This window comes from Lemur catta, chromosome 2 (assembly GCF_020740605.2).
Source record: "Lemur catta isolate mLemCat1 chromosome 2, mLemCat1.pri, whole genome shotgun sequence".
In the NCBI taxonomy this organism is placed as follows: domain Eukaryota; kingdom Metazoa; phylum Chordata; class Mammalia; order Primates; family Lemuridae; genus Lemur; species Lemur catta.
The window spans coordinates 48,527,629-48,555,280 of NC_059129.1; the positions used below are offsets into that span (position 1 = coordinate 48,527,629).

At 47.6% G+C, this 27,652-nt stretch overlaps 1 protein-coding gene across 2 annotated transcripts in view; it reads right to left on the minus strand.

Annotated features, from left to right (window-relative positions):
* KIF6 (kinesin family member 6) overlaps positions 1-27,652 on the minus strand; it is a 367,880-nt gene that overhangs the window by 13,906 nt on the left and 326,322 nt on the right. For both annotated transcript variants that reach the window (XM_045543626.1, XM_045543625.1), the window contains 4 exons: positions 26,320-26,370; positions 6,657-6,741; positions 4,863-4,998; positions 2,047-2,144 (listed from right to left, as the gene is read on the minus strand). In XM_045543626.1, coding sequence (XP_045399582.1) covers positions 2,047-2,144; positions 4,863-4,998; positions 6,657-6,741; positions 26,320-26,370 — 370 coding nt within the window. The remainder of the gene's footprint in view (positions 1-2,046; positions 2,145-4,862; positions 4,999-6,656; positions 6,742-26,319; positions 26,371-27,652) is intronic.

Here is a 27,652-nt window from a genome sequence, read left to right on the forward strand (position 1 = left end):
CCATCACCAAGATAGCATGCATTGTACACATTAGGTGTGAATTTACCCATCCCTTCTTCCCCCTCCCACCTGCTTGGTTTCTGCTGAGTTTTACTATCATATGTGCATGTGAGTGTTGATTGATTAGTTCCAATTTCATAGTGAGTACATGTTGTGTTTAATTTTCCATTCTTGCAATACTTCGCTTAGAATAATGGTCTCCAGTTCCATCCAGGTTGTTACAAAAGGTATTAGTTCATCAATTTTTTATGACTGAGTAGTACTCCATGGTGTACATATCCCACATTTTATTAATCCACTCATCTATTGATGGGCACTTGGGTTGATTCTAGCTCTTTGTGAATTGTGCTGCAATAAACACTCTAGTGCATGTGTGTTTTTGATAAAATGACTTTTTTTTCCTTTGGGTAAATACCCAAAAGTGGGATTGCTGGATTGTCATTGTTGAATTTTAAGTGTTCTTTTTATATTTTGGACACAAAACCTTTATCAGATAGATATATGCTTTGCAAATATTTTCTTCCAGTCTGTAGCTTGTCATCTTTTAACAGTGTCTTTTGCTGAGTAGTGTTTTAAATTTTAATAAAATCCAACTTATTTTTTTTCTTTCATGAGTCTACATTGCTTTTCAAAACACCAAGCTAGCCAAACAAAACATGCCATGCCAGTTGTTGACCCTGGGCTTAGGAGCTCACATAGAAGCTGTTTCCTAAAACTAGAATACAAGCTGAAGTGTGGCACTGGGGGACAGATTGGGGGATGTGGGAAAGTCCTAGGAAAATATCAGCCTGGTACGGAGGGCTCCCTGGCTGGCGTTTTTTTAAAGATAAGATTTTTTTTTTTATAGAAAGTTTTAGATTTACAGAAAAGTTGCAAATATAGTAGAGAGAGTTCCCATGCAACCCTACCCAGTTTCCACTATGGTACATGTTTATATTAGTGTGGTTCGTTTGTCACAATTAGTGAACCAATGTTGGTACATTATTATTAACTGAATTATTATTATACTTTATTGGAATTTTCTTAGTTTTTACCTGGCATCTTTTTCTGTTCTAGGATCCCACCCAGGACATTGTACTGCATTTAGTCTGTGTGTCCCCTTACACTCCTCTTGGCTGTGACAGATTCTCAGACATCCCTTGTTTTTGATGACCTTGGCAATTTGAGGAGTACTGGCCAGGTATTTTGTAGACTATTCCTCAGTTGGGATTTGTCTGATGTTTTCCTCATGCTGTGATTGGCATTATGGGTTTTTGAAAGGAAGGCCACAGAGGTAAAGTGTCATTCTCATCACATCATACTAAAGATACTGTCTGGCACTTTTTTAAAAAAAGCTCTATTTTACATTTCCAACATGAGTGCTCAGTGCCCCGTCAAACCCAAAGGATTGCTCCTTGGTGGAGTAGCCAGCGGCCCACGCATGCTGCCCTGGCCTCTGGCCTGACAGTCCTGCGTCTGAGGGATGGAGGACAGCAGGAGGCATGTGTCATTGGCTCTACCACCTGTGGTGTGGCTGGAAATAACATGGTCCGTGGGGAGGCAGAGTCCCTGCTGGGTCATGCCATCATTTAGGGAAACTGGCTCTGGGCCATCCTTGTGTGCTCCTATGGGAGGCTGCCCACCTCTCTCTGGAATCCTTGCTGGGACAAAGAGCTTCCCTGTATCTCGGCAGGCTGGCTACCCCCATCCTACCACTGACATCCCCCTCCTCCCCCAACACCCCTCCTTCTCCCCTGCTATGCCCCCCTCCCGTTCCCACCAACCATTTCTTCCCACTCAGGGGACAGGACCAGGGCTTGATTGTTAAACCTCTTGCCTCTTGTTACCATGGCAGTAGGTCTACCAGCTGTCACAGTGAGAGGCTGAAGGGCTCAAAGAAGCTTGAAAGCCACTGGCCTGAATGGCTAATTAAATAGTAAAAGTAATTCATCCTCCTGGCTCATACGGCCTATAAGGAGACATTTAGAGCCACAGGAAGGAGCTTAAGGAGAGCGGTAGGGAGCCTTTTCTGGGTACCCTAACACTGCCGGCACGTTCTCTGCTTACCTTTTGTTAAATAGAAACTGGGACTGGTCATGCTGGGATTCCGATGTCTGGGGAAATGGCTTCATGTGATTCAGTGAATTCACTGCTGGAGGTTTTACCTATTGGGCCAAGGAGGAGTTTCACAGTGTTAGCTTGAGCCGAATGACATGGGAAGCAAAAGCCAGCTATAAAAGTTGGTGTATGCAGTGTTTACGGCAAAAACAAATCTGACATGTGATGACCATGGTGACGGTCAACAAAATACTGTCCTTGCTGGCAGGATTATGCGTAACGTTTGATTTATTCTTTGTGCTTTCTCTGCTTTCCAAGTTTTCCAAATTGAGCATGTATTACTTTTTTTTTTTTTTTTTGAGACAGAGTCTCACTTTGTTGCCCGGGCTAGAGTGAGTGCCGTGGCATCAGCCTAGCTCACAGCAACCTCAGACTCCTGGGCTTAAGCGATCCTACTGCCTCAGCCTCCCGAGTAGCTGGGACTACAGGCATGAGCCACCATGCCCGGCTAATTTTTTTTTTTTTTTGTATATATATTTTTAGTTGGCCAGATAATTTCTTTCTATTTTTAGTAGAGACGGGGTCTCACTCTTGCTCAGGCTGGTCTCGAACTCCTGACCTCGAGCGATCCACCCGCCTCGGCCTCCCAGAGCTAGGATTACAGGCGTGAGCCACCGCGCCTGGCCGATGTATTACTTTTTATAGCTAGAAAAAATTGTTTACAATGTTATCTGACAACTCTCCCGAAATGCTTTTTGGGTTTGCTTCTCCTTGTCTCAAAGGTTCCCTGCTGGAGTCAGGAGAGATCCATGGACACGTCACGCAGGGGCACGGCGCCGCCACGCTGCCCTGGAAACCCCGCATGCCTCCATGCGGGCCTCAGGAGCAGGGCATGCATCGCGCTGATCTAAGGCTTGGCAGAATGCCCTGTAATCCTCCCTGAATGTGAGGGCACAGGGCTCTGTGAGCCGTTGCTGCCAGGCTGCTTCCCACCCGCCTCCCTACCCTCCCGGGAGGCTGTCCCAGGACAGAGTCTCACTGCCTCCTTTGTGCTGACGGGGTTGAGGCTTCCTGCCTGGGCCCACTCGGGGAACAGCCACAGGCTTTGAAATTGCTTAGCAACAGCATGGAATTGGCTCCTCTGCGACAAGGTGTCCCACCATCCCTGTTGCTGTCATCTGGTCCCTTTGGTTTCAATGACATCCTGTAGGACAGGGGACACATGGAGCTGACACCTTTGGCTACTGTGTAAGTAATAAACTGTCTGAATCTGTCAGCCTTGCCTAGACACTTCCTGAGTCACTCTGGATGTCCTCGTCTACTGTCCAGTGGCCACACTCCCTCAGGCACCTGCTGCGGCGAAAGCCTCGCTCCCTGATGCCCTGGCTAGGTGGGGCTCTTCACCCCGCAGACAGAACCCAGGGGCTCTGGGAATGCGGGTAGGAACCTGTTACATCTTTATTTCTCCTCATGTCTACCTGAAATTTAGCATTTCTTTCAATAATAAATGTAGACAACAAACCACAGTAGTATTAGCAATACCTGTGACGTTGTCACCAATAGAAACCATGCATATTTTCTTATCACATTATAGTTGGTGCAGAAATCTTGAAATAGTGTGTTCATCATTACTTTGAGATTATGGTAAATCTTGGGCCCACTCTTAGATCTTCTAAATTAATGCATTTTAAAAGTGGTATGTATATTACTATACCATAACTTTGCTTTTAAAGTATTTTGATAACTATTTCAATCTAATTGGTTTTCTTTGTGATCTTGTGTATTTAATTTTATCCAAATGCTTTTCTCTATTGTCCTGTCACATGGCATTTGGTGACACTGGTTATTGCTTTCCTGTGTCCTTGGGCAAATATCCTCTCGGATCTCAGTTTCCTTGTCCTTAAAATGAAGGGATCAGCCTGTTAGATAATGACTAAGGTCCTGCCAGCCACACAAGTGATATGATTATGGGCGTTTTGTCACTTCCATTGTATCACAACTGAGGAGTTACCTGAGGACAACTGAAACTGGGATTCTATACTAACAGTTCTTAACAGGTTATTTTAACCTTTGTAATATGATAGAGAACTTCTAAGAATTTGCCTAGGAAATATGCAAAAATTTATCTACAAATACATTTTGAGTAAAAACTAGAAACAACCCAAACATTCAACAATAGGAGATTGGTTAAATCAATTAAAATATAGCCATACAATGAAACAGTAACAGCCTTTAGAACTGTAGCTGTAGAATAATAACATGAAATAAAAGGCATGCTACAGAATTAAGTTAAAAAAGCCATTTGTGATACTTGGACACCAATATAATTCTATTTTGTATAAAAATATACAGATGGATATGCATAGAAATAAAGATAAAAATCATATAATTCAACATGCTAATATTGGTTATATTTAAGTGGAGGTATTATGGTGATTTCTTTGTTCTTCTGGATAGCAAAATTTCTATAAATAATATATATAATAAATATACGACTCTGTAATAAGAAAAACAATAGGTGGTGTCAATATGCTATCACGGGAGGATATCACCCCAGCATTGGTGGCACACTCATTGGTTTGTGAAGCCACATCTGCCAGCCCTCCCCTTGGCTGCATCAGGTGGCTATTTTAGGCACTAGAGCAAGGAAACAATTACTCCCCGATCTTTGCAGTCCTTGTTACTACAAGGGGCACCTGCTTCATGAGCAGGGGATGAGGACACATGGGCTTGCGGGTCAAAGCCCCCACTCTCTGTCTCCTGACACCCCACGGGGGCACGTGGCTGGCCCCTCCCCAGCTGTCCTGATGCTCTCCAGACCGTACCTGCAGGTTGCTGGCCTCCTCTGCCCACCATGCTTCAAACTCTTTCTGTAGCTTCACCTTGGCTTTGTCCATGAGCAGCTGCAAGTGCTCGATCTCCACCTTCAGGGCTTTCAGGCATGTGAACATCGTTTTATACCTGCGGGGGAATCAGAGAAGAGTCAGTGCACTGCTGTCTGGAAAGCCCTGGCACGGAGGGGTGCAGCGAGTGGGCAGGGCCTGTGTCCCCAAAGCCTGCAGCACTGCCCTGTTGCCCAGGGGCTGGGACCCTACAGGAGCTGCCAGGGCCAGGATATGGCACCAGGGTTTGAGTCCATCTTAGAGATGCAGAGTGAGGCACTTTGTCCAGTAGGCCCATGGCAGTGTGTGAGATGAACAGCCCCTCCTCCAAGAGTGGTTATTACTCAGGGACAGGCATTGCTCTAGGCATTCAACATTTATGAACTCATTTAATCCCCCTCACAACCCTATGAAGGAGCTATTACTGTCATCTCCCGAGGTATGGAGAAGCATGGAGCTCGCAGGGAGCCAGGATTTGAACCCAGCAGTCTGGCTCTAGAACCACAGTCCTAACTCTCACTATCCCGCTGCTTCACCTTCATGCAGAGGATCAGAAGTCACAATACACGGTTTGTTCCTTTGGATGTTCTGTGTTGGTTTGGGGAGTGCTGGAACGAGTCAGACATTGTCAAACAGGAAACAGTCCACCAGCCAAGCTGAAGAGACAACTTGGCTTCTGAGGTGTCACTGAGGTTGGAAAACGTGGACCAAGGGGACAAGACGAGGGTGGAGTAAGAGATGCAAGAGGAATGGGTTGGAAAGAAACTGAGGAAATAAATTGGGTGAGGGAGGAGGTGGACCCCTGGGAGCACCCCGAGGGGGTGCAGAGCAGCAGTGGTGTGTGTGCTGGGGCTGTCAGGGCACTCTGGAGGGAGACGACACAGTGCACAGCTGTCAAGAGAAACTGGGACCAGTGCCTGGGGCTTTGTTCTCCTGGGTGTGAGCGTGAGTGGGTGTGGGGTGCTGGCGGGGAGGAGTGTGTTGTAAGGATACCATCAGCTCCTTGAGGCAGGGGAGGTGACTTGGTTAGCATCTCTAGAACTACCCACGGCATGGAGGAGAGAGCGTGCATTTGTTGAGTGCATACATGAAAGAATGGGCTAAGCAGCTGGACTGGGATGTTGAGCGAGGTCCTGTGACCATGCTGAGTATCAGTAATGGCCACATGCCCGTTTATGCTTAAGGCTCTTCACTCTGTAAGTAAAATCATTTTGGGACCCTAAATGGCTGCATGAGGGTGTAATGTTCTCAGGACTCAGGAAGGAAGTGGGCTTAAATTGCGGGTGTGAGGAAGACCACGGTGGTTACACTTCTTGACTCCCCTAGGTGGCAGCAGTGGACAAGCCCAGCTGCTTCCCTGGCCTGGGTTGGCCTGTTCTGCGTTCTAACCTCATCCTGCCAGAGCGCGCCTGTAGTCCCAGCTACTCCGGAGGGCGAGGTGAGAGGATCGCTTGAGCCCAGGAATTTGAGGCTGCAGTGAGCTATGATCAGGCCACAGCATTCCAGCCTGAGTGACCAAGTGAGGCCCCATCTCTAAAAATTAAAAAAAAAAAACCAAAAACCTCACATTGCCTAGGGTCCTGCTTTTCAAACCTGCCTGCCAAAGGAAGTACCTCTTCCTACTATTTTAGGGCGCAGTCACTGGACCCACTAGTTTCAGCCCTGGGGCTTGGTCGCTCTATCTTTGAGGCCCTGGGAGGCTGGGGTCAGACTACATGTGGCTGAAAGGAAGGGCACCTTCTCTTTTCTTCCTCCAGTTGTGATCGCAGCCTCTCTTCCTGCAGGTCTGGCATCGAGGGCACGGCCATATTTTCTGAGATCCCTGTAGAAGGAAGGTAAAAGGAAAAGTGTGACATTTAGGGCAGATGACAGGGTTCAAGTGCATCTTAAGATGAAAGGGGACCCTGTGAATTCCTTCTGGGGCCTCTGGATGGCAACCTTTGCTTGGCTGAAAGCCCGGAGAGGCGCGGCTTCTAGGATGACCCTCCCTCCCTTCAACATCCGCCACGGGAAGGGAATTCTTCCCTCCATTCCTACTAATCCTTTTACTACCGAGCTCACTCATTTCCTCTGGAGTCCCCAGGGAAGATGCAGAATAGCATTTCCCCATTTTCTGATAAAAAGAGCCCTTCACAAACCAAAACAAACAAACAAACAAACAAACAAAAAATGCTTTCTAAACCGTCTCACATCTTTGTCTGCATGAGTGGAGGTGCTGGATTTTCTAGCCTCAGAGTCATGTCCCCTGGTTTTCACTTCCCTCTACAGCAGTGGTTCTCAAGCCTGGTCAACCCAGGTGACGTTAGTACGCAACCAGGGCCGAGAGCAAGCCTTGGTGACAGGCTGGGGGGGGGCGTTGCTGAGCACGTCAGCAGTGATCAGCTTGTGCCCATATCCTGTGTCCTCACTCATGCGACCTCTGTCTGGCCCCCTATGGCTACCTTTGGTGGCCTGGCTGTCCATTCTGCCTGTTGTGCTCTGAAGCTGGTCCCTTCCCAGCCTGGTGTGCGGGGTCCGTTTATCCTCCAAGAGTCTCTCTGTGGTTGCACTGCATTTCTCAGCCCCATGGAAGATACCTTAGCAGTCACACAGCCCTGCTTTTTACTCCACGTAGGGGAGAAGGAATCTACTGTGGTCCAGGTGCTTCTGGACATGCTCGGACTTAATCCTTATAGCACTTATTTGAGGTAAGTATCATTATTCCTGTTTTACAGATAAGGACATTGAGGTTCAGAGGTTAACCTGCTCTAGGTATATGGTTGACTTTAGGAACCTGGATTTGTTTGGTTGCGAGGGCCTTGGATTCAAAAATTCCTTCTATAACATGTCTGACAGATGGTCATCTGCTGTCCGCTCAAGCACTTCCAGTGATGGGAGCTCGCTGCTTTGCAGGGTAACGTGTTTCATTGTGGACAGCTGTGTCTCCTCTTGCTTTGAGCTCAGACCTTCACCACTAACTTCATCACTACTCTGGCTCTTCGGAGCAACACAGCAATGCCCTTCGTCTCAGTCCGATGGCCCCCTGAATACCTGGACAATAACAGCAACATCAACATGCACTATGCGTCTGCACCTTTTTCCCAGGCTGACTCTGCCCAATTCCCTCATCTGAGGACCCAGTGACCTGGTTACTTTCTAATGTGTCTCAAGCAGGCAGCCTAGATCTGGACATAGTACTTCAGCGAGGTCTGGAAAGTCCAGGGTAGAGAAGGACTCCTCTTTGCTTTTGAAAATTTAATTTCTGTAACAGGTGAATTACGAACCAGGACCGTTTATTGAGGTCCTTCCGTATGCTAGGTTCTGCCAAATTCTAGTAAGCACTGGGCTAGGTCCTCTACTTATTGCTAATTCTCAGACTAACCCTGCAGGGAAGGCGTTAGATTCTTAGTCTCAGACAGGGCCATGCATAACCTAAGGTCACACAGCTAGTAAGTGGCAGAGCTGGGATTTGAACCCACTCTTTTCTCTAGTCCCGAAGAGCTACACGTTATCATGTGCCAGCCTCCCCAGCACGGCTTGTGTTTTCAGCAGCGTTGCTGGGGTTGGCCCCTGTTAAGCTTGTGGTCAGTTTGAACACGTTCATGTTTTTCCATGAGTGATTGTCAAAATGCATCCTCTCTCACTGCGATTGTCCTTTGGATCCCAGAGGCCACACTTCACAGTTATTGGTGGTCTGGCCTGCTGAGAGGTCCTTATTCTGTCATGCATTATGCTCTCCCCTTTGGCACCCTTACCGATTTGTTACCTGTGTCTTTTATGTCATTAACATATTGATAAAATATGCTAACTGGATCAAGATTTTGTCCTTTGTCTTCTAGGTACCAGCACCCCCCCTTCCTTGTGTCAAGTGACAAGTATAAACTGAGCAAGTGTTTTATTCTGTCATTTAAGCACAGGAGATGCAGACACCACAGACTTCCCCACTGAAGAGGACACTGTCATCTGTGTGGGTGCATCGCATGGGCCCTAATGAGGCAGGCTGCCTGTCACATTGCCCAGATCCCCCAAGGCACGGGCGCAGGAAGCCCCCGAGGGCAGGGACTGGGTCCTTCCGCTCTGTGTACCTCCCCCAGTGCTTGGCTCGGCCTCCGTGCACAGGGCACCCTCTGCGCCATGCATGTTTGCTGGCCCCGTCTTCTTTGAAAAATGCCAGGCATGCTAACCTGAAGGAAGTATCTTAACATCAAACTGATAACAGCAGGACTCCAAATGGACAGATTATTTCCTTCCCTACAAGTTTCAGAAATGGGCCCACGCATCTTACAGCCTGCTGAAAAAGAAACACTGTGAATACCTAACCGTGTTAGGTAGGGTGGCTGGGGGGCCGTCTAAGGAGGGGACATTTGAGCAGAGACTGACTGAAGGGAGGGAACCAGCACGCAGAGATCAGGGCACAGAGTGCAGTGCAACAGCAGGAGCGAAGGGCGAGAGACGCCAGCCTGCTTGGTGTGTCTGAGAGCAGGGAGGAGGCCGGGGTGCTGAGTGGCTGGTAACGAAAGAGGGGTGGGAAACCGACGCCAGACCTCGTAGGACCTTGTGGGCCATGGTAAGGACTTTGGCTTTGAGGGAGATGAGAGGCTGGAGGGTTTTGAGGAGAGGATTGGCTTGGTTTATTCCTCTGACAGCTGAGTCAAGCTGCTTTGTGCTGATTGAGACAAAGCTACTCAGACTGAAGACTAGTTAATGGAGGGTGGCGCCAGGAGGCCGTGAGCCTGTTGAAAGGGTCTGGGAAAGAAAGCTGGGGCGAGGGACCTTGGGCAGCCAGAATGAGGGCACAGCATACCCCCAAGACACAAGCTACCCCTGTTGTCATGGCGATCAAATGGGCCATTGCCCAAGGTGATGTTTGCTTAGTGAAATGCATGGCAAGCCCACCAGGAGCCAGCCTCCCGCCGCTCTGATGTGTTCTGAGGTTTGTCTCCGCACTGCCCTCTGGAGAGAAGCAGGGGCTGGGAACTCAAAGGCACCAAACAAAAGCGACTGAACAAGAACAGAGGCAGAGGGAGTAACCAAAGGGCATTTGAGTTTGTAGGTCTCGGTCCTCACGGGGACTCTGACTGGGGACAGAACCTCCAGTCACCCGACAGGAGGCACAGGGAGCCCTCCTTTCAAGGACAGGACTCTGGCTGGGACAGCAGCACAGAAGGTCATAGCCCTGAGTAGCCGCTGAGGTCACGCTGTAGACTGTGGGGGCAGTTGGCTCCAAAGCAGTACAAAAGCAAGAGAAAAGGGTTTCACTTCGGTGGCTGTAGAGCTGAGTGTCACATAAGGAGGAAGCCCTGAGCAGCCAAATGTTATGGTAACTGAAGTTCAAGTAGGGGAGGATGCACAGTTCCAGGCTGACCTTATGGCTGAAGTGCCCGGTGTTGGGGACTTAGCAGTGCAAGGACAAGAGGGGCTCTCGCTGAGAGGGACAGACAAGATGTGGACCCCCTCCGACTTGACACGATTTCATGATTTCATCTGGAAGGGTCTCTCTAACTCCTCTTCTCCCTTCCCCATACCCTTTTCTCAAACACACTCTCTTCCTCCCTCTCCCCCATGTAGATATCTGATGTCTGAAATGTGCAGAATCATTGCTTTGGTTCAGTGGTTCCCAGCTAGGGGTGTGCATCAGAATCACTTAAGGAGCTTGTAAAAGCTCACAGACAGCTGGGCCCTACTGGAGTAGGTCTGGAGTTAAAATCTGCCAGCAGTGTCCCCTGGCGATTCTGATGCACACCCCTTCTTAGGAAACATTGCTTACGCCTTGGAGCCCAGTTTCAATGCGGGCGCTCCATGCGGGAGTTACTGAGAAGACAGGACCTGCGTGAGTTTAGATAGGATGACATGTGGGAGCCAGGATGGCCCCCACGGCCCTGCCCAGGCTCCAGACCTCTGGGAGCCACTGCGGAAAGGGGGAAAAGGGCTCAGGGGTTTACAACAAGGAAAGTACACTCTCTGCAAGGTTGCAGCCATCTGCACTTGGCCCTGTGGGTGCTCGATAAAATCTGAATAACGATCTCCACCACGGAGCTTCTGCCTGGGCCAGGTACTTCATGTGCCTCATCTTATACAACCCTCACAACCCCCACTCCAGACAGGGCCGCTCTGTCCAGAAACACGCTGCTCGCAAGCAGAGACAGGGTGAGAACCTAGCTCTGTCTGACTTCAAAGCTGGTACTTTTTCCCCTGTAAGGGATTCCAATAATGAAGGAAGCCACAGGGCAGACCATTGAAGTCTGTATTGACTTGTCCTTGGTATGTGAAGGGGATGCCCTTTTCCATGAATGCTTTTCAGATCTGGGGCTGGGGCTGAGAGAAAGTCTCAGTCTCCTCCCTGGGGACTGGCCTGTGAAGACTGCCCTTTACCAACCCAAATTCACGACTTGCGCCCCAATCCCACTTGGCATTTGCAGCTTATCTGCTGGGTGTGAGAAGCTGCCTACACGTTGGAGTCTGCCACTCTCCAAGGCCAGCCCGTGAATACCCAGAGCCAGTCTGGTCCACCTCCTCGACTGCACCAGGAAATCCAAGGAAGGCAACACTGAAATTTCCAGCCATACCCCAAAGCCCAGGGGGCCCCGTGGGCTTGTGCAGAGCAAAGACTGTGGAGCCAACATGGCCACTGTGCAGCCCGTGCCCTGCGCGGGAGGCGGCCATGAGTTATGCGGCTCCACCACAGCAGACAAGCCCTCGGAGCCAGGGAGGCTTTCCCGCTGGTCGCCGCAGCTGTCCAACTAATGATTCATTTGCTGAACACCCACTCTGGGCCTCCTTGGGGCTGAACTGTCTCGCAGAACCGTAGATCACTCAGCCTCACCTTGTTTGGGGAGTCAGAGTGTCCATTCTCACGGAGATTGATGGTGTCAGTAACTCAATTATCACAATGGTCAGCAGCTCAGAGGCAGAGATTCTGGCTTCCCAATCAGACCATTTCCTGTTTAATGGCTCAAATTTATTGTCATCTGGAGTAATCGCATGCTGACGGGTGCTCAGTGCCACCATCTGTCTTGGTGTTGATTCTGTGTAGCACCTTAGCTGCCTGTGGCGAGCCCGGACTGACGGGTGTGCTGAATGACCCTGCGGACACATGGCCGGGCCTGATAACTTCTCTGGCAGCTCATCCCCACCACCCCGGTCCCTGCACTCACTGCCTCTGTCTTCCCCTCTGGGAGAACAGGGCACCCTCTGACAGGACAACGGCCACACTTTAGTACAATCAGGAATGTGCTGCGCGCCGGCTTGAAGCCAAACACAGGCCCTGGCAGCTCCCTCAGAGAAGGCTGTCCCCAGACTCTGCCCGCGTGAGAAATCTTCCCCGCTACCACGCCGGGCCTCGGCCAAGACCGTGCCCCTGGGATGGCGGCTGTCTCCTTTGCACGTGCCCCTTCTCCCCCACCGTGCTCCCTGTGGAGGACACAGGCCGTACAGAGGGCCAGCGTGCCTCGGGGCCAGTCGGCAACATAAGGGGACCCTAGGGGTAGAGGCCATACGCAGGAAGGACATTCCTATTCTCACTACTTGCTTGAGCTTGGCACTCATCCCCTGTGTGGCCCCCTCCGTTCCAACAGGAGCTCACTTTTCCTCATACTGTTCCATAATCCCTTCTGCTGGAACCCCAGATCCGTCTTTTGGTTTCCAGTCTACATTTCTCTTATCACAGCCCCTCGGCACCTGGCATGGTGACCTCTGGATCCGACCTCTTTCCCAGCTCAGGGCACCTCTCCCTCCAGCCGCCCCTGCAGGGGCAGGTCTGTGCCCGCCTTGCAGCCCACCGTGGCTTTCGCACTCCGCCCTGGGAAGTGCGCTCGTCCTTCTGAACTCGGGGTTTCTCGCAGACCCCGACTATCTTGGCGATTCTCCCTCCTGTCACTTCAGCCTCGCAGACTAGTGGTGACCACAGGCCTTGGTCTCCACAGCTTATCAGAGAGACTTCAGTAGGAAGCTTGGCATCCCTAAAACCCAGTCACATCTTTATCGCACCGGGCCTGGCCAGTGCGGAGTATTCTCAGGACACATACGGCCTTCCGGGGAGGGCAGCTTTCTTGTACCCGAGAGCGGGCATGGGCCTTCCTCCTGCACAAACCTCTCACGGTCATGCTTGGGGGGTTCACTCAACTCTCTTGACTGGATTATTAGAGCAACTTCAGGACTTTTAAGAATTGAGTTGAAGATCCTTAATAAAGCTATCTCCCTCTACTTTTGGAAAACAAACCCGCTACTAGCCAATTTATGAATTAATCTCTTCATTTGGCAATAACTTATCATATATCAGAGTAAGTTCTGAGGCAGACCGCAGAGTGGAACGGGCACATTTTCAAAGTGAAATGACAAGGGCTGGCCGGATGACCAAAATACGCACATCAGTGTTAGAAAAGGGCCAAAATAAATGTTTAACGAGAATTCCTTTAAGAAGGGCTAGCAGTTTCCTTAAGCCCGCCTCGTCTCCCTCCCTGGGGATGGTGTGTGGAGTGCCCCTCTCATCCCTAGAGGCAGTGGGGGAGGCTTGAGAGAGACCACTCAGAAAGCCTGGTGGGAATTCTCTGGCATCTGTGTGTGTGTTGAGGGGCGAAAAGGGCACGGTGCACTGGTGTGTGGCTCCCATTCAGGAGGTCTAGAGGGTGGCATGTGGGTGGATGACCCGCTGGGGGAAGAGCCAAGAGTTTCTGCTGCATCCCTGTTGACTCAACAGGGGCTCCAGGTATGGAAGAAAGGTTGGGGTCACCTTGGATCTGCGGTGTGCTGCAAGTGTTTTACAGCCAGCTCTCTGGAAGGAAAAAAGCTCTGATTTGTAGTGTTTGCCAATTTTCGTGGTGTCAATACTCTCGTCACAGCCAATTTCAATCTGCCAACATGATGTTTCTGAATTCGGAGTTGGGAAGAGATGCCCAGCCAGCCCTCGTGAGCCGGTGTGAGCCGGCTCCAGCATGGCTCATGTCCTCTGGCATACTGCTTAAGACTTAGATCCTTTAACGCCTAGAGTGCCAGCGGGACCTTTGGAGAGAGAAGCCTGGAGGTGGGCCACAGGATGCCTGGGGCTGTGTGCTGGACCCAGTCCTATGCCACCTGCTTCGCCAAGTCTGCCCTCTACCTTCTCCTGCCCTCCTCTGCCTGTGCCCCAGGGAGTGGGCAGCTATGACAATGGGCTTCCTTGCCCTCTGCCCCTGGCTGGACTCAGCAAGCAATAGAGGAGGGGGAGGAGAGAGGCTGAGCTATTTCTTCCCTGAGACAGCTTTGCACAAGGTACAGGGGCTCATGAGCAGAATGTGAGGCTTGACGGAGCCCCAGCTCCTGTCAGATGGCCAGGGCCTTTCTGCACAGCCCTTTCCGTCTTCGAGTTCCAAAAACTGTTCACTCCTCTTGCCCCCCAGGCCTAGGGACAGCAATGCTTCCTGCTGTGCTGCTGCTGCTACCTCTGGGGTGCTGACTCTCCCCTGTGGTTTCCCGACCCCCTGCTCACACATTTGTAAATAGGTTTTTATTCAATCGTCTTCACAGTACCTAATTTGAGTACTGCCCTCAGCTTCCTGTTAGGACCCTGAGCCATACAGGTTCCCAGTGGGTAAGCAACTCTCCCAATAAGGTGCATTCCCTCAGGTTAAGGGACCAGCTGGCGAGGGACCTGCAGAGACTCCCGAAAGCACCCCAAATGAGGAAGGGTCAGCTTTGAACACCCACCAGGCCCAGAGCATCCAAACCCTGTTACAACAGCACCACTTAAGTGAGACCTTTCCCAGCTGCCCTTCCTGGGGAAACTGAGCCTTAGCAGGCTGAGGGAAGAAGAGACTTAGAAAGAGAGAAGTTGATGACCATGTCTCTCCTTTCTTCCTGGCGGTTGGCCTTAGCTGGGGTAAGAGAAGTCTTATCTTTGAGTGACATTTGAATAATTAAGACTGCAGTTACATTATAGAATGACCATTTTTTGTTGTTGTTTGTAATTAACAATTCAGTACGGGGCTGCTCAGTTTCCATCCAGGGGCAGAGGAAGAACTATCCCTCCCGTGAGGATTTGAAGATACAGTGGGAGAACAACAAAAAAGTAGTCTACATGCCCTGTGTCGCTCAACACATCACATGCACCATCTACAGCTATGAAGTCCCCACCAGAAATTGCAATGTGCCTAGAGAAGAAAATGAGAAGCAGTAAATTTTCTGTTTTTACCTTTAAGTAAAATGATCTTACATAAACAGGAGTGAGGAGAATTAAGATTAATCAGAACTGAATTGGGATTCACTTTTTACTACTACTTCTACTATCCCAATGATTCCACTAAAACAGTAATTTTGGTTTGATCTATGAACCCTTGGAATCTAATCCTTCATAGAGTTCTGGGAATTATTATAAGCCCTTTCAAACACAAAAAGTTCAGAGAAATGATATTAATGGCACCCATGTCCCACCTCTACATATTGAAAAATCTAAATAGTTTCCTACAGTTGTTTCAGTTTTTTAAAAAATAGGACATTACAGAGTTAGTGGAAGCCTCCTCCACAATCCACTATCTTCCCCTTTCCAAAGATAATGCTATCTTGATGGTGTGTAGCCTTCTCTTTGTGTTTTTGTATTCTTACTCCGTATGTTTAATGTCCCTTAAACATATATATGTTTTAAGCATCTTTCTGTATTCATGTTATCTTTCACAATAAAAGGTGCAAAGCTCCCACTATCCCTTAGTAAATAGCATTGAAATTTTTGGAATTTACATAAATGGTATCATTCGATATATATCTTTCAGCAATTTTCTTTCTTTCAATCACCATTGTGTTTTTGAGATTTATTCATATTGGTAATGTATATCTACTTTACTCATTTAAAATTTTCTATGGTGTTCCATTGTTCAAAATATCATAGCTATAGGGCATTTATCCACCCTCTTACTGGGGGAACTTTAGATTGTCTCCTGTTTTTGTTTTTGATTGTTTATTTGACTTGTGATAAGCATCTCTTTAGGCACAAATGTGACACCTTCTTGGGTTTCTGTTCCTAGGCACAGAATTGCTGGAGCATGGGGTTTACATATCTTCAGCTCTACCATATATTGCCAGAATCATCCCCAAATAGCTGTTCATAGACTTTAACAATACAATTTACTCCTCCCTGCGTCTCTTTTCTTTTACTTTCCCCACCTATTTTTTAACAGAACCTGCTCTGCTGTGCTCCCTGGGTATTACATGCCCACAGCTTTGCCCTGAAGTACTCCTACATTGTATATCCTGGGTGGGCTCCTACCTCTTTACAATAGCTTCCTCATGGTTTCCTGAATATACATCAGTATTTTCAAAATATCACTTGTTGGTTATTTATAACACACAGCATCCATCATTTGTATTTCTGCACAGCCATGCTGGTTTGCAGTTGGTAGGTCTTTCCCAAACTCATCATCAACTTCTTTGGGGAGATAGGAAAGACTCACCCAGCTCCATTACATATGCAACAGAATGGTTCCTAGGAAACACCAAAATCTTTCTTGGGCTGAGATATGCCAAGCACAAGTGGTGATTTTTATCATGAGTAAGGGAAAGAGAGGTCAGATGGAGGAAAGATATCCTGTGTTCATGGAGTGGAACAATTAATATTGTTAAAATGTCCATTCTATCCTAAGCAATCTATAGATTTCAATGTAATCACTATCAAAATTCTAATGCCATTTTTTTATAGAAATCGAAAAACAATCCTAAAATTCATATGGAACCACAAAAGACCTCAAATAGCCAAAGTAATCTTGAGCAAAAGGAACAAAGCTGGAGGCATCACACTTCCTGTGATCTGTGTTTGTCATCACACACGGGTACTGGCAAAAACAGATACATCAACCAACGGAACAGAATAAACCCACATATTTATGGCCAATTGATTTTTTGACAAAGGTGCCAAGATCATACAATGGGGAAAGAACAGTCTCTTCAATAAACAGTGTTGAAAAAACCTGGACATTCATATGCTGAAGATTAAAATCGGATCCCTATCTCACACCATATACAAAAATCAACTCAAAATAGATTAAAGATAATATGAGGCCTGACACTGTAAAACTACCTGAAGAAACATAGGGGAAAATCTCCATGACATCGGTCTAGGCAATGACTTTTTTGATATGACCCCGAAAGCACAGGCAGCAAAAACAAAAATAGACAAATGGGGTTGCATCAAATTAAAAAGCTTTTGAACAGCAAAGAAAAGAATTAACAGAGTGATGAGACAACCAAAAGTGGGAGAAAATATTTTCAACCCATACATATGATAAGGAATTTATATCCAAAATATGTAAGGAACTCAAACAACTCAACAGCAAAAACAAATAACCTGGTTAAAAAATGGGCAAAGGACCTGAACAGACATTTCTCAAATGAAGACATCCAAATGGCCAACAGGTTCATGAAAAGATGCTCAACATCACTAATCATTAGGGAAATGCAAATTAAAATCACAGTAAAATATCACTTCATACTTGTTAGAATGGCCAGTATCAAAAAGACAAAGGATAAGTGTTAGTGAGAATGTGGAGAAAAGGGAGTCTTTGTACCCTCTTGGTGGAAATGTAAATTAGTACAGCCACTATAGAAAACAGGATGGTGGTTCCTCAAAAATGTAAAAATAGAATTACCATATGATCCAGCAACCTCACTTCTGAGTATATATCCAAAGGAAATGAAATCAATATGTTGAAGAGATATCTGTACTCCCAGGTTCATTGCAGTACTGGAATCAAGTAGCCAAGACATGGAATCAACCTAAATGTCCATCAGTGGATGAACGCATAAAGAAAATGGGGCATATACACATAATGGAATACTATTCAGCCTTAAAAAAGGAAATTTTGTCATTTGTGACAATATAGATGAACCTGAAGAACATTATGCTAAGTGAAATAATCCAGGCACAGAAAGACAAATACTGCAGGATCTCATTTACATGTGGAATCTAAAAACATTGAACTCACAGAAGTAGAGGGTAGAATACTGGTTACCAGAGCCTGGGAAGGGTTGAAGTGAGGATGGGAGGAGACTGATTAACAAATTAGGCAGAAGGAATAAGTTTTTGAGATCTATTGCACAGCAGGGTGACCACAGTTAAAAATAATGCATTATGTATTTCAAAATTGCTGAGAATAAATTTCAAAAGTCCACGATAAAAACGATGGGTCAGTGAGGTGATGAATATATTAATTAGCTGGGTTTAATCATTCTCCATTGTATACATATATCAAAACATCATGTTATATAAATATTGCATATATGTATAAATATATGCAATAATTATTTTTTAATTAAAAATGAGTTTAAAAATAAACAAAAACCTAAAAAGGTGAAGGAAGGGCAAATTTGCTCTCTCTGCTTGAGCTGGGACACCCACCTTCTCCTGCCCTTGGACGTTGGCACCTCAGGTTCTCAGGGGTTTGGACTCAGACTGGGACTTGCATTTTGGGCTCTCCTGGTTCTGAGGCCATCAGGTTTGGTGTGGAACTACCCCGCCAGCTTCATGGGCCTCCAGCTTGCAGACGGCAGATCACAGGACTTCTCAGTCTTCGTCATCAAGTGAGCCAATGCCTCACAGTAAATCTCTTTCTCTATATCAAATGTATCCTACCGGTCTGCTAATCCAGAGAACCCTAATACACAGGGTGAGTGCTTTGTATTAAACCACAGTTGCAGTTCAAGACTGGCAGCAGGGCAGACGCAGTCTCCTTTGGTTCTCCAGAATGTCTGGTGAGGGGGTCTGAGACTACTCAAAGGGTCTGACGCCCTGGCAGTTGGGACCTGGGCAGGGAGATGGGGTGGGGACTCCTTCTCACTCCCAGCCTCCATCTTGAACCTGGAAATTTGGCCGAGGACCTCATGTCACTGAAGCTGGTCCCGTATTCACAAGCAACTATGGATTAGAATCAAATTAAGTGGTAAGACATTATCCACTGGTTTTATGGAACTACCTGAATTCTTCTGGAACTAACTGAGATGTCATCTCAGCCTTTGGAGCAGCTGCTTCCTTGTTTACGTTCTGCCTTATTCCAAGGAATCAATATTTCTATCATTCATTTCTGAGAGGACAAAAACATCTCTAACCTATCCAAGCCCCGACATGTCTCCACACCAAGGTTGCAAGTGTTTCCTGCATGTCTTAAGGAAGTGTGCATTCACAAAGAGGCAGCACTGTGGCACTTGAGGGCTGAAGAGTGTTGGAGATTCATTTGTTCACTCAACAAGCAGTCAGTGCACACTAACTAAGTCTCAGGCACCGTGCTGGGCGCATCATTTGGTCCAACAACCTCATTTTACAGATATTGGAACCTAGGCACAGAGCCCCTGAGCTGCTAGCACATCTTAAAGGCAAAGGTGTGATTCCTTAGATCTCACTGATTTACTCAATAAACGTTTATGGAGTACCTACTGTGTGCCAATCACTGTGCTTGGTGTTGGGGAAGGAAAGGTACCCTGTCTAGTGGGGGAGACGGATAGGAGAGTAAGCTATCACTCTCCAGTGTGGTAACTCCCACATGAAGGTATATGCAGAGTTCTGTGTGAGCCCAGAGGGGGCTGGGATAGCTCTGGGGGAAGGAAGTTTGGCCTATCTCCTTTTGGAAATGTTTTAAGCAGACCCACAAGGTCTGAAGGGAGAGAGATGTGTTAAAGGTTGCAGAACTCTCTCAAACACAAGCTTAACAGCAAAAAGACAAAGTTGTTTCATTTGAATCGGGGTGGGTGAAAATACTGGGGCCCCACTTTCTGCAGGTTGGCTCCCCTCACCCTTGCCTCTCGGCCCTGAAGCAGCCATGCAGACCACCTAGGTCCCATGGGGCCCATTTTGCAGACCACCAGCCTAGATGATGCTGGGGGTCCCCTTCAGCTCTGGCCAGTTTCCTCTCCACATCGCGCAATGCTCAGTGAAGTCTGGGGAACAAATGGTTGACAGTCTGGCCTTTTGCTTTCTCTCAACTTTGTTGTCCTCAGGTGCTGAATTCCAAAAAGCCTGTCAAGACTCAATCTTAAACAATTTTACACCAAATGGGAGAAAGTGAAACCAACAGCCCAGGCCTGTCTTTGAAGAACAACAGGGATGCCACAAGAGGTCACTGCAGGAATGCTGTTTGGGGGAAAGCACCCTCTCAGAGGACTAAACTGGAACAATGCAGGAAAACAGGGAGCCTCTGTCCAGCCCCTTCAGGCCTCTGCAGGGATGAGGACTCGGTGCTGTCTCTGTCTGATGTCCAGGGCCAGGCAGCTCACACCAGCCAGGGCCAATCCAAGGGCCCCAGCAGCCAAGTGGCCTGTTCTTGGGGTGTGTTTTATTCAAGGGCATCTTTGTTCCCGGGGTAGTGAGGCAGGCGGAGGACAAGTATCCAAGAGGTAGTATTTGTGGGGGAATTTCAGATGCTGTTTGGAACCTGCCAATTTTATGTTTGTGGGTATTTTCTCTTTATTTATGAATCACTATTAGTATTGCTATCTTCTATAACAGTATATGAGACATGCCTGCAAGTAGAGGAAATGGAATGTTCCAGTAAGTTATGTTTTCACGGAAGTTGGGTCAGGGGATAAATGCAGAGAAAGGTGCTGCTTCCCAACATGCACTGCTTGCGTCGGGCACATCTGTGGGCTTCTCAGGGGCAGTGACCCCCACCACAGAACAACATAATGGACTAACCACTCACCCCCAGTGGCCAGGCCAGGTCCCTGCAGCACGGGATCGATCACAGCTCTAGCTGGACAGTGTCCACAGCAGGTTTACTTAGAATCGGCCAGGAGCACTCAAGGGCCCTCCCGGGCTTGGGCTGGGCGTGTGCACACCTAGCAGACAATGGTGGGGGCAGTGCGCAGGGAAAGCGTGGGGTGGGGTGGCACAGAATGCTTACTCATCAGCCTGGCAGCCCGCACTGGCAGCTCGACTTAGTGCCAGGGGCTTTCTGCTTCCTAAAAGGCCCCTTTGACCAAGACTTCCTTGCTCAAGTATGTTCAAGGGCTCAACTGCCTGCAAGATAAAGGCTGGGATTTGAGGCTCTCAATGGGTTGGCCCAACCTACCATTTTAGTCATTCCCTCAACTATGTCAAATCAACTGCCCCAAGAGGGTAATTTTCCCCTACCACACACACACACACACACACATACACACACACACACAGACCACACCCCCAAACACACACACACACACACAGACCACACCCCCAAACACACACACACACACACACACCACACCCCCCATACACACACACACACACACACAACATGTACCGCATATACACACCACACACCCCAACACACATCACATACACACATATACAGACACACACAACATGCGTGTACCACACACTCCACATGCCACACATACACACCATACACACACATACACCACACATACACATATCACAGACGCACACAAACATACCCCAACTAACCCAAACTATTCCCCACTCTTCTCTGCGATTCTAAATCCTGCCCACTCTTCAAGACTCAGCCGAGGCCTATGGTCTTGGTGACAACCTCTGGGGGCCATAGGAGCCACTCCTTCTGGAAAGTTCTCAAAGCTCTGATGGCCTGTCCCTCTTGCCTGACACATTTCACATGCTGGTTGTTAGTGTGATGTATATTATAAATGTTAACCTTGGGCACTTGTTAGAGTTTTGATTGTGAACTGAACAAGATCCAGTCCTGATCAACTATTGCTCAGAAGAGATGTTTGAGAGAAAGGCCACAGCCCATGTTCCCGGGGCTGGATTCTCCCAGTTTTCTTCCTGCTCTGTGCAACCATCAGAAAGCAGACTCCCTGGATTCTATTATCTTGGCCGCTCACATAAACGCTTTCGGTGAGTTATGCTTTAACGCCAGGCCTCTAGTTTTTATAGAGGGTCGATACGAGAATCATCTGGTTAAACAACATTTCAGTATCTTCTGTAAAACTGCAGTTGAAGACATCGTTCACGGTGTCACTCAGCGTCCTTTATACAAGGATCCACACAATAATTTCTCGCTTGTATTTAGTTCCAGGAAGAAATTCTATTTCTACAGATAAATTAGTTAGCATGCTTCCTACTGTCAGAAAATGAAAACTATGTAACTCTGGGTGCTTCTCATTTTGCTTAGCAGCTGGACAAGAGAGAACCAAATTTATTGCTTGTGTGATGTAATTTGCTCAGCTGTGGGGTCCAAAAGCACTTACGCCTTCTGCTTCTTTTAAATGGACTTATTTTATTTTATGTTCCAATGTCTCATTGTCCTTTTGCGAGATGTGTGAGTCTGGAAGTCACGGGGGAAGCATTCATTTGGCCATTGATGTGGCCCATTTATTGCTCACGTGGCTGCTAGGGATGCAAAGATGAATCCCACTGCAGCAGCTTTCTAGGAGCTCACGGTCTGGCAGGGAGAATCGCCATGGAAATGATTACAAACGAGGGTGGTGCGCTCACAGAGGTGCGTGAGGCTGGAGGAAAAGCAGACCTGGGGGGAAAGGTCAAGGAGGGCTTCATGGACACGGCCAAGGTTGAATTGGTTTTGTGGCTGCAGTGGGAAGAGGACAGTGAATGGAAGAATATATGTATCTGAGTCTGAAATTTTAAAAAGGAGTTATCTTTTTAATGTATGTGTCCCCTCATCCTGATTAGATCGGCAGGCACTGGATCTAAGCCCCTCTGTGGACTCCATGGCGTCCGGCAAAGGGCTCAGGGCAGGTGTGTGGTGGCTGGACCGTGGCTCTGGAGCCAGGCCCTCTGGCTCTGCACCCCTCAGCTGAGCGAGTCAGAAGGCTTGCTCCACCCTTTGGGCCTTAACTGTAAAGTGAGGATAGTAGTAGTATCTGTCTCATGGGGACGTTGTGAGCATTAAAGAAGAAAATGCACATAGAAAACTTAGAATCATTCTTGGCACATGGTGACATATACAAGAAATGTCTGCTGATTAGTCTTACCTGCCGTATTAGCCACGCTACACCATTTAGGGGCGATAGTACAAGACAGTGGGAAACACACACAATGAACTCAGCAAAGCACTCTCAACTCAGCTAGCTGAATCTGGTTAAATGAGTACCATTTCCAAATGGTGCCTAATTTAAAATAACATTGTTTTATTGTTTCCTGAAACAGTGTGTGAGAGGCAGCCCTCCTCTAAAGTCTCTCAGTAACTTTTGTTTGTTTATGATGTTCTTAGAACTGGTTATTGATGTTTCTCTTAAAGGACGCCCCTGCCCCCAGCTCTGACTGTCACATCTAGGAGCTCATGGGGCACGATGCTTCTCCAGCATCACTATTGTCTTCATGAGTTCCCTGCCCACTGATTTTCAAAAGGACCGGAATTCAGTAGATGTTCATGTTTCCTGGTGGAACTTGAGTGGGTGGTGAATGAAGAGAGAACCATAATCTTGGATTTCCAGCTAGGATTTCCATAGTTCTCATAAGGGTGCCCACACACGCATGCACACACACACACACACACACACACACGCACACAACTGGCCGTGAAAGGCCCATCCGTGTGCTAGTGGTGTGGCAGTAAATGTTTAACAGCTGATCTCTTTTTAAAAAGCCCTGATCTATAACATTTGCCATTCTTGGTGGTAAATACTTCCATCATGGCTGATTTTAAGCTACCAGTGTGCTGTGACTAAATGTGGACTTGGGAGTAGACGCACAGCAGCACACATTGTGTCTGTCTGTATGTCCACTGTACAGACACGGTGGCCGTAAACAGCTTCAAGAGCACAGATAATAGTACAATGCAGTAAATTAATTAGAAAGTGATAATTTTTGAGTATTTGTTACCTTTTGTTTTTTAATGTAATTTATTTAATTGTAAGCTTATATAGTTTAATTTTAATAACAGCTTTCTTTAACAATGGCTTCTAAAATTTCTGAAACGTTAACAGTTGGCTCTCATGGTGCGGAATGCGCCGGCTCCAGCGCACCACTGGGACGGCTTCCCACCGTCAGTCATGATCCCTTCCAAATGGTGCCTGTCACGTCACCACTGAGCCTTCGTTCCTTTAGGACATGGGATTGCCTTTATACAAACTTCCTTGGGCACACAGCACTTATACAGACAGAGACATAGTCTTACGCAAAATATATGAGGCAACCTCTCCTGCTCAGACTCGCTCATTGTCACCCCCCTCAAATAAACCCCCAAACCCACCACACTTACATTTTCCTGGAAACTTAGGAACATGTAGGCAAAGGAAAGAAACAATAGCAGAGGACATATTTAAAATAGAGAGTGAGAGAAAATGGAGAGAAATAAGTAAAGGGAACAGAACAAAAAGCGGATAAGGGAGTACAAGACACGCAGAAAGACAAAGGGCTGGAAGGCGGCACATGGCATCGTCACTGCTTTCTTCCTACATCTGAAACCTGAATGACAGGACATCAGGGATTCCAAATATACTGAGTGAGTTGCTTTCAGTCCTACCGGAGCCCTCCATCCTAGCCTCCCCCCAACGCGAGCCTGAAGGGTGAGTGTTAAGCCCCCACAAACAATCTGTTGTGTTGAGCGTTTTCTCTCTGGGAGAATAATTCCCATCTGAAACGTGGTCACCTGGGACACATGAACACTGGCAGGTCCTAATCTTCCTCAGACAACCTCCTAAGGAGTTCAGATGACAACATGACAGTTAATCTCAGAATGGCAGCTGGGAGATGTTAGCACTTCTCCTCTAATTGGGATAGTATGCTTTTAAAATAAATAGGTATTTCAAATGCTCTTAATTAGACTTCCAGCCAGAGTGCTTTCTGTTTGAAGTTTGCTGATTACTTCAGGCAAAGCTGGGCCCTGCTGAACCTGACACCTGCTGTAATTCAGAAGGAGGCTCCCAGTGAGAGGAGCTGAGGAATTAAGGCACAAACCTGTGATGGAAAACAGGCAGCAGTTTTCTGAAGGCCCAGGGATGTCTGTTCCCACTGGGTGGACCAGCCCTGGGAGGACACCTCTGGCCCTCAAAGCCATGGAAATGTCTTCCCGGGCCCAAAATGAAAGAAAATTGCCCCTGGAGTTGAGTGGTATTTTTCACGTCATTGTTTCTATTGAACCAGTATCATGAAGGCTAGAGAAGAGGCCAGATGTTTCAGGGCCAGGTGGCAGCCCTTAGGGTGACGCCACATTCGGGGACCTGCCCAGGGTGAGCATGAGCATGGACACAGAGGCCCAGGCGGTCCCTTGGCACAGCTTCCCAACACAGGTTCCTGCCTGCCCAGGCCCGGCCCAAGGAGTTAGGGCCCTGGGGCAGCCCCAGCTCCTTGGTGGAGAAGGCCCTTGGCAGAGTCTCAGCTCCAAGTGTGAGCTCAAGTCTCTGGCAATGGAAGGGCAGGTTTGCCTGACCCCTAAATGCCAGGGCCAGCAGTGGGTGCTCAGAGCTCCAGTCAAGGTGGCTTGGGTTTCCTTGTTCTATGTTTTGGATGCAACTGGAAGTTATTTTATATGATCATTATTATTGCAGAAATGAAAAAAAAAAACAACCTTTCTAATAATCCAAGTTCCTAGGATCTCATGACATTATAGCCTCTCCTCTATTTCCCCACCTTGGGCCTCGGGTGCTGGATTTCTCCAATTACAGGTCATTGCAGGGCCCAGGCCATCTCAAGGGCAACCATTGTATGGAACACACACATTTCTTATTTGATCAAAGCTCTCTGGATGGTTGGCCCCAGGCTACTGAAGAGGAAACAAGGGATTCTGCCCAGGATGCTTGCTCTGCCAGTCTTCCCGGGAGCTACACTCTCCTCCCAGGTGACTTCATCGGGTAACATGTCAGCAGATGTCCACTGCTGAAAACGTGCTAAGGGCCTCTTAGAATATGACTGTATTGGTTTAGTGTTCGCATTATTAATGTGTTGAAGTGGGCTGATCATTGATGTGGGCAGTAAACAGCATGAGGGCTAAGAGCACCAAGTTTGGACTCAGAGAGAACTGGGCTCAAAGCCATTTCAACACTCAGGAGCTAAGTGACCTTGGGCAGGCCATTGAATCTGCTTCATCGGCTAAACACACTTACTCTCCGGACCGTGGTGAGGATGAAAGGAGACAGCGTGCGCAAAGTCGTGAGCAGAGATGGGTCAGTAAATGGTCACCGTTTCGTCACTGACTGTCACTGTTAGGATTAGTTAGTAGTGGCTCTCAAAAGCTCAGAGGAGGATGCTGAGCAGCTGAGACACAGGGGGGTGAATTTTGGTGGGGCCATGGGGTGGGAGACATCAGGAGGATGAGGTGGTAGCTGAAAGGGTAGGGTGCCAGGTGCTGAGGCTGGGCACAAGCACACAGGCTGGGGGAAACTGGCCCCACAGAGGAGGAACATCCAGAGAGAGCTACACTGACAGCAGCCCTGGCCTTCCTTAACCTTCCTGAGGGTGTTAGATGGACTACCTTTTAGCTAGGTTTGCATTCCCAAGACCAAGTCAGCTTATATTACCTTCGCCTTCTCCCTGCAGACTCCACTTTGCACCTACCTAGGGCTACTTGCTGTATGTGATGCTGGGTGATTTCCTCCTTCAGGTGACCTGTCAAAGACACAAAGGAAAACCACCAGTGAGTTTGCAATGGGCTGGAGGAAGACCTCACCTCAGAAGCATGTGGCAGGCTAAAAAGTAACAAAGGCAGAGTAAGGGAGGCAAAAGCAGGCAGAGCTTCCAAGAAGAGCCTTCCATGCCCTAGATTGTGTTGGAAGAAGAGGTTGCAGAGGCCCAGATGCTGGCATATCAATGCAGACACACATTTCACCTTTGGAATCAATCATCTTAGAGTTCAACGATCTTATTCTGTCACTCATAACCTTTGCTAGGGCCCTAAATAGTTCTGTCTTTTATTAATGAAAGGGACGCAGGATTTGGTCTTTCAATAATTTTTAGGGTCACTTTTAAATCCACTTCTTTCTTTAAGCTTTATGAAACTGTGCAAGATAAAAAATATGGTGGTTTTAGCTGATAATAACATTAATAGTTTGCCATTTGGTATGAAACTCATATAATTCTAGGTTGCATTAATATAGGTATAGTTTGTAGATCAACGGAGGTGATACTTCTAGTGTACTCTGCAGTGATGAGGCCAGAGTTGGTATTCTGGGAGCCACTTTCATAGGGGACATTAGAAAAATAAAAAATATTCAGAAGATAATGACTGGGGTAATGAGGGGTCTGAAACCATGCCATATAAGAAATATTTGAGGTGACATGAGACGTTTAGATGGAGAAGACAAGACGTAGAGGGAGAGGAGGTGGAGATAATGGTTGTCTTTGAATATCTGAATGTTGTCATATGGATGAGAGAAAAGATTTATTTTTGTCTCACTCCCAAGGGCAAAAGTCGAGTCAAACGAATGCAGACCGGGGGCTCAGTATGAGGAAGAAACAGCTCACAATGAGGACTGCCTCACAGTGGATTAAGTTGTCTCAAAGTGGATTAAATCTCCTGGCAAAGCAGTGCATCCCTTCCTGAAAGTGCTCAAGCGGGAGCTGGGTGACCATCTGTTGGGTCATTAGAGCAAGCGTTCCTGTCCTGGGTAGGATTTGGGAGCCAATGACCTCCAGGCTTCCCCCATCTCTAAAATTCCATGGTGTCGTGCTTGAAGGATGGGCGACACGGCAGCCCCAGAGTTTGTTTACGTCCCGGGCTCAGCACACTTGTTAAAATGTCAGTGGTGTCTGCATCTCATGTCCCACAGGGGGATGTGATCAGGCCACTAGGGGGTTCTGAGAAAGCCTGGGAACTTCATTGCTCCTGTGTCTCATGGGTTTCTCTCCCCACATAAAGAACACTCTACACACTCCAAGACTATAGCTGAAG